General features: G+C 35.8%; 1 protein-coding gene across 1 annotated transcript; it reads right to left on the reverse strand.

Moving 5' to 3' along the window:
- Nucleotides 1-658: 658 nt before the first annotated feature.
- On the reverse strand, nt 659-3,739 carry LOC128230632 (zinc finger MYM-type protein 1-like). Its single transcript, XM_052943073.1, has 2 exons — nt 3,462-3,739; nt 659-2,717 (listed from the first exon to the last, which is right to left on the reverse strand). Exons 1-2 carry the CDS (start codon nt 3,737-3,739, stop codon nt 659-661), a joined length of 2,337 nt encoding a protein of 778 aa, XP_052799033.1.
- Between the last annotated feature and the right edge of the window lie 4,780 nt (nt 3,740-8,519).

An 8,519-nucleotide genomic window follows, 5' to 3' on the forward strand; every position in this document is an offset into this window, starting at 1 on the left:
ATGTTTTGTTTATAATGTTACTCAAATCTCTGATGTACTTTCTTGTGTAACGCGTGACTGGCGTTATTAATTTATTGTCTTTAATTTTCTTCCATTGCGATGACGTAATTTTTAACCATATGAGCTCTAATTAACCAGCCGTTAGTACATTTTGTATCCCATGACTAAATTGTTCTGACGTAAGAAATGGTTTAAACAATTATGACGAAGAAGTTTTTGGTTTACCAGGTACCAGTCTTAAGTACGTCATCAAAATTGGATTGAGATTTTACACAATTATTGCCTAACTCAGCACAAATGGAGGTAAGGTGTGAGTACTTTTTTTCTGAATTCACCTTATACTTTACACAAACATTACTTACGGTGGAGCAATGAAACGCCACGTGATAGAACACATGTACGTCATCAGAATATGCACACAATTATGCTTAAGAAATGCCAGGCGCGTAGCTGGATCAAAATCAATGTGGACGCCCATTGAGGCGGCGAAGCCGCCGAAGTGCTAGGGGGGTCTGGGGGCATGCCCCCCCCGGAATTTTTTGAAACTGTTGAATGTAAATGGTGACATCTGACGCATTTTGGAAACGTATTATTGCCTTAAAATACTGAAACAAATTTCTCTTTTCACATCTGATTTATTTATTTGTGAACACATTCATTAAACAAAGTCAAGCCTTCGGCTTTTGCTTCCAGCGAATTTAGACACTACCTGGTCAATGTCAATGTTAACATCCCGATATACGTGCATCAGGGCAAGTCCTGTCATGCGCTCTGTCCGCATCGTCGACCTCAGGTAGGTTTTCACCCTGCGCATAACGCTAAAGCTCCGTTCTGCAGTAGCAGATGATGCCGGCATGGTCAGAAGAATGGTGAGTACTGTATAAACTCCCTTGTAAAGATCCGGATTGGTTGATGCTACAGTTTCACCCAATGTGCTTGGTTTGTCATTTTCATCCATCAATTGCCATCTAGCCTTCCACCGCCTAACCTCGTTATGGAATGACTGGTTTCCCTGAGGTAGGTCCACCGAATACCCCGCAAAAATGAGATCCACCATTCCGTCTGTGCAAAGGTTCAACTTGGATGGAATCAAGTACTGTGCACGGAATCTTTCCTCGGCCACAATCAATCTGTCGCTAAGTTCTTGACACAAATGGTCCAAGAAAGGGAAGTAGAGAGCTCGCTGCCAATACTGTTGTGGATCATTGGCCGGTGGGTTTGCCCGGTTTCGTTGGCGTTGAGCAAGACGGGGCATTGAAGGTTCAATCTCAAATTCTGCTGCAATATCTTTAGCGCTCTGAAACAATGCTTCCCAGACATTAGGGTCTGCCCTTTCGTTTTGAAACTGGCGGATGAGGGTTTGACTTTCTCGCGTTGCCTCAAGCAAATCGCAGTCGACTGCCTGAAGAAGATAAGACAACGGAACTGTACTTTGCATAACGTGCTCAGCAACGACCAGTCCGATTATGAAGTCAAACTTCATGATCGACGCCAAGTGTTGGCCTGCCTTGTCATCGCCATCCTCCTGTAGCTGTTCAAGGGCATGAACAACAACGCTGTATGCTGACTTGAACGTTGAGAGGGCATCGGCTCGGCTAGTCCACCTAGTTTCACACAGAGTTCTCAGTTTGGTGCGTTTCTTCAGCTTTTCCTGTGCGTCTTGGTCAGCAGCAAGTTCATCAACAAAGAAGTTTAGTCTTTTGGCCGAATAATCAAATGCAAACCCTACCTCTTGCACAGTTGTCATCACTGACCTTATGCATGGGTCCTTGCTGCTATGCATAACTGCTAGGTTGAGGCAGTGGGCTCTACAGTGTACATACAGCGCAGACGGCACCCGTTGACGAATTCGTGCCTGTACGCCCCTGTGCTTTCCAGACATATTTGCGGCACCATCATAAGCCTGAGACCGCATCTTATCTACTTCGATTCCATGATTTTCAAGAGAGGTCAAGAGTAGTTCTGCAAGTACCTCGCCAGTTGTTCTACTTGCTTGAACAAATCCAAGAAAATCTTCACGGACTCTAAATTGCTGGGAACCGCTTCCACGTTGGACAAATCGCAGACACACGGACACCTGTTCTTTTGTTGACTTGTCGGTCGACTCATCGGCTATAAGAGCGAAACAGACTGCATCATTGCATGCCTGCACAATTTCGATCTGTATCTGCTCAGCACACAAACAGATCAGTTCATTCTGTATGTCGGGCGATGTGTATGTTGCCCTACGATTTTCTGGAACATTTAGATGCTGTGCTAGGATAGGGTCATCTGCTGCCTTTGAATGCAGTATGGCTAAAAAATTGCTTCGTTCTTCTGTATTACCTCTGATAGCGATATTTTGCTTACCACAAAGGACGATTACTTCTATAATTTTCCTGAGAATATGGCGGTTCTGCTCCACTAGGCGTCTGTGACTGTCCGATACAGAACTTGTGATGGGTTCCATCTTACCTGATTGTATATCAAGAAAATGTTCCGCCATAGCTGTAACATTGTGATGGTTTGACTCTGCTAATTCGTGCCTCTTGACGTACTTGGCTAGGTTGGACCAATCCTTCACTGGTGTACTGATGAAAGTTTTCTCCTTCGCATCTTTCCGTCCAAATACGAAACAGGGGGCGCAGAATAAGGCATCTGTAGAAATCGAGTATCTGAGCCAGGGGTGGTCTGTCAACCAGCTTGATGACAGCTTTCTCGTTTTCCCATGGATGCTTCTACAAAAGAGAAAACAAAAGATGTATTAGTTGACCTGGTTCTGACTTCTATCAAGGAACAGTTTTCACCAAGAAGTGTCCGGTAAATTGTATTATAAATTTACCAAAGCTCTTTTTTGATGCAACTACCATAACCTATAAATGTTTAAAATATAATGCAACTAGGGTCTACACTATTTTGTTTACCTAACCCTGTACCTGCTATTCGCGACTATTCATGCTTACTCAAACAGCTTGAATCCAGACCAGACGCCGAGTATCTCATCTGGATCCAAGTTTTTTTTAATACTAGAAAAAGGGTATACCAAATTTGAAGAAAATCGGACGATATTTAAAATTGAAGTAGACGATATTTTTAGCAGACGACAATTTTCGTAGCCGCCCGGCTAAGGGTAAAAAGCATGACTAAACATATATGTTACATACTTAACTAATATCGACGACGTGATCGAGATTTAAAGGTCTGTCAGACTGGGGGCGTATTCATAAAGCTTCTTAGGAAAATCTCAAATTAGAGTGATAAATTCAAAGGCAGATTTCTCGGTTTTTACCCACAACACTTCAATGAAATTGTGTATGCTCAAATGTTAAACAACGTTTTACACAAGCATGCCATGTTGCAATGAAGTATAATTGAAAATAAACTGGAAATTTGCATTTTAAATTTTTACTTGAGTTGGGGATTTTTAAATCTGCGTGTCACTTAATTGTATTTTTTTGCATTCAAAAGACAACACAACCTACCTTGAGGGAAAGTTGAACATATGGCAGTCAGTCCATGTGTCTTTCAATATCGACCATTTCCACTTTGCTTCAAGTTCTCCACTTGCCGCAGTAGCTATATCAGGATATGAAGGACCACTGTGGGTAGACTTAACTGGCTGAGCCTGTCCAGGTTTGGTGCTGTCAGATTCTGTGGCAGATAGATCTAGGTCCATGCTGTTTGCATGCTCCGAAGGTGCCGTGCCGGTTGCTTCTGGGCACGCAGTCGCTGTCGCGGTTTCAAACATCCGCTTGAACATTTTGTCCAGTGTCATAGGTTTTGTTTTTTTCATTTTTTACAACAGCCCGAGGACGACCGCCATGAATTAATAAAATATTAAAAATATATTGACGTCACTTTCATATGTAGTGGATGACATACTAGTTGTGACGTCATAGTATGACACAGTTATCGACCGGGTCACCCAGAGTGGCGTGTAATTGACCTGATGTGCCGTTTTACTTTAAGTATTACACACTTTTTTCGTTTAAATTATTAAAAAAAAAATACTTTTATTTATTCAATAAAAGTAAACTCGTGAAAATAATGTGCACGCCCGGGCGTCTTGGCGTAAAGGCAGCTACGCGCCTGAATGCCTATGTAAAATCACGTGGTACACTAAAATTAACTGCATCGAAATGTGCATAAGTTTTTAATTAAACATTGCATACGTCAACATAATTGGAGGTCACGTTGTACACAAAAGTAAATACATTTTAATCAAAATATGCATTAAATTATACACAACAAATTTCTACGTCAGCCACATGGTATACATAAAAAAGTCTATAGATACAACTTGATTAAATGTTTTGAGAATATTGCTAACGGCAGCACAATTTTTAATCACGTAGTACACATAAGTCAATCATCCAGACATTTCGTAAAATAAATCACAAGAAATGCTTACGTCAGTCGGGTGATACACAAAAAAACATCGGAACTAGCGTACAATTTAATGTGAATATTGCTTATGTCTCAATATAAGATCACGCGGTACCTCAAAAGCATGTCATTATGATTTATAATAATTTCACCAAATAAATAGTCACGCCAGACAGGTGATACACAAAAACAAATTAGAATTTACTTCCAACATTGCCTACGTCAGTACAAATTAAGGTCACGTGGTACGCGAAAAGCACCTCGTCATATGTGTGTTTACAATAACACGCAATAGATGATGACTCCCGTAACCTGATAAAAATAGTACGTCATCAAAATGAACCCAAACATTACTAACGTCAGCGCACCTGTGACTACGTGGTACACACAATGTACGTCATCAAAATTTGCGTAAATCAATTTTGATTGCAACTGATGTTTTCGTCAGTCACGTGACCAATAAAAAGTCATTAATATTTGCGTAAATCTAAACTCAATCTTACGTCAACACAATTCGAGGTCAAACTTATGTTACATTACTAAATTACGGGCTCATGCCAAACACTTGGTGTCCACACCATCAATAATGGGGCTCATGCGGTTCAAAATAACGTCAACAATAATAACGTTAATAAACATTCTTTTTATTAATATTGATTTCTTTTAAACTACTTTTTGAGAGATTTTTAATATGTTAACCATTTTAATATAACACATATCGTTTTAATTCATCAACCCAACACATATACAGAAAAATTGTTCAATATATTAAACAATCAATTTCCGTAAAGGTATTAATTCATTTTTATAGCAAAATAATAATAATAATAATAATAATAATAATAATAATTTTAATCATAATAATAATTAAAACAATAATAATGATAATAATAATAATAACAATAATACAAAAAATAATTATAATAATAATAATAATAATAATAATAATAATAATAATAATAATAATAATAATAATGAAAATAATAGAAATAATAGTAATGATAAGTATAATAATAATAATAATTTATAATGATAATAATTATTATAATACTAATTAAAATAATAATAATAATAGTACTAAAACTAATAATATGTATAAAAATTAAAATAGTAATAATAATAATAAATACTTATACTAATAATTATACTAATAATAAATATAACATTAAGTATGATAATAATAATAATAATAATAATAATAATAATAATAATAATAATAATAATAATAATTAATTAATTAATTAATTAAGGTTAAAGACCCATTGTGATAATCAGAAAAAAAATGAATTGAATAAAAGTATTATAAGTGTATTATACTGTTTTAAAATATATTGATGAGTATGATTGAATGTATACATGCATTCATAATTATTTTTTACTATCTAAAAATATATCGTCGGTGAATCGCTGACCAAAGATGTTAATGGTATTAGTGATTTAGTGAACGTGCATATTGATTTGTTTCAGCAATTCACCGATGTGTCATCTTTAAAGAAGCAGGCGCCTTGCCACTTCAAAGACGGCACGTGTTGTTTAAGTTTACATTTATCAATGCATGTATACATTACACCTATACATCATTTAGAAAAATAAAATAACACTTTATTGATTTCCATTGCATATTATTATGAGAAATAAATCCTGGACATGCTAAGGATTTGGTTAATTCTGGCCCAAACAATACAGATGATAATAGAAATAATAACAATAATAATAATAATAATAATAATAATAATAATAATGATAATGATAAGGATAATAATAATAAAAATAATAACAATAATTATTATGCAATAATAATAATAATAATAATAATAATAATAATAATAATAATAATAATAATAATTACAGTAATAATAATAAAAATAATAACACCTGGATTTTAAAAAGGTAACGCATAATGACATAATTACAGTGTCAACTATAAAACATCATATTTTCAATATGACATTCCAAAACAAAACATAATGACCAACATCTTTACAAAATTCAAACATGTATACATACTATTATTTAAATATCATCAATTACGATAAACAACAAGTCATATAAAACATAAATGAATAAACATGTTAATTATGTTAAACACAAGTATACAAATGAATTATTTTAAATATCAATGCATTGAATCGTTGATGTATAACATGGCTTTTTCGCAAAACACTTACTTCGTAAAACCTCTGATATCATTTATGTAATCAACCTTATATCCTTCAGACTATCTAGCATACAACTCCCAAATTATTCACCCCCCCCCCCCCCAACACACACACACACACACACACACACACACACACACACACATATATTCGACTGTAATTCTACGAATCATCACCCTTCCCATTCCAAACTATATCAATATTGTTCAGAGTTTCCGGCTATTAAAATACCTCAATATAGTTGATATATCTCAATGAAGGAAATCCAAAACAAAATTTCGCTTTGGAATGACCTTATAGTTTCATTATCAATATACTTAAGAACACACAGTCATTTAAAGTCACAGAGCCAGACAAACTGTGTCAACTCATTCTTCCTTTTCTTTCTGTATGTAGATGTATCTGACGTTTTCATGTCCACCTGAAAATAAATAATATTCAGCGTGCATTATTTAAAAAAACTTTATTTAAATTCAATTGGACTGAGTATTTTGAATTTGTAACATCATCATCATCATCATCATCATCACCATCACCATCATCATCACCATACCATCATCATCATCATCATCATCATCATCATCATCATATCATCATCATCATCACCATCATCACCACCACCACCACCACCATCATCACCATCATCATCATCATCATCATCATCATCATCATCATCATAATCATCATCATCATCATCATCATCATCATCATCATCATCATCATCATCTCACTCATGTATATGCATTAACAACAATCACTTACATAAAGCCTCTGTGACACCGGAAGTTGTGGAGGAGGGCTGTGTTGTCTGAAAGTTGTGACGTCACCTACAAACCACCATCGGCGATATTTGCAGGAAACTGAAGAATAACAATTCAGTTAGTAAATAATTGCTAGCTTGCTGTGCATTTTTTCATATTAAAGTCATTCTTTTTTAAAGCGTAACTTAGTAGTTTGCATACTTTTATCATTACTTTCTAATCATCATCATCATCATCATCATCATCATCATCATCATCATCATGATCATCATCATCCTCATTATCATCACCATCATCATCATCATCAGCAGCAGCAGCAGCAGCAGCAGCAGCAGCAGCAGCAGCAGCAGCAGCATTATCGGCAGCAGAAACGGCAACAGAAACAGCAGCAACATCGTCATAAGCAGCACCTTAGTAATACTCATCAATATGTTTGATAGACCATCGCTTTCCAAGTTCCAAACTGGAAGTTGGGCTTTGCATGAGTATATGTGGTCTTAAAATATGACGTAATAAACCATGCAGAGGTCGATATAGGCTTGTCGCATTATGCTAGCGGAAATGGTTGCAGAAACCTGAAGAAAAACAAGTGCAAGTAAACAATTGCTATCTTTATCATACTATTTTAAGAGTATAACCTTTCTTTCAGTACATGTGTACTATTAGAATATGCTTATATTCATTCTGTTGTGCAGTTTCATCCAGCACTAGTTAGTAGCATAGCTTCATCTAGCGACTTTCTGAAACTTTGTTTTATATAAATTAAAAACAAGAGAGATACATGTAATAAATATGTTCAAGAAAGTATTTTACCATAAGACTATAGTATTATTTCGCGCTTGGCCTATATCTGATATTTAGAAATATATCGGTCCGATGTTGGATCGATATATTTTCTGATCTTCACAAAAGTTCTCTTAAAGTATTTAATATATGATTATAATTTTCTAGTTATTCAATATCTTTTTCAAAATTTAGCTGCAGAAAACATAAACATACGGGATAATTAAGCAAATATCGGACCGTTATCGGAGAATCATGGGCCGATATACAGATATTCCGACCAGATATCGATACCTATCCGATATGGCAATGCTCGCTGGGGAGTAGCAGTTATAGTTACTGATACAGAGTAACAGGTACGATAGCAGGTACAGTGTGGCCTGTACGGTAGCAGGAACAGAGTACCAAATACGGTAGAAGTTACAAGGTGGCAAGTACTGACACAGAAACA

The sequence above is a fragment of the Mya arenaria genome, chromosome 4, assembly GCF_026914265.1.
Source record: "Mya arenaria isolate MELC-2E11 chromosome 4, ASM2691426v1".
Classification (NCBI taxonomy): Eukaryota; Metazoa; Mollusca; class Bivalvia; order Myida; family Myidae; genus Mya; species Mya arenaria.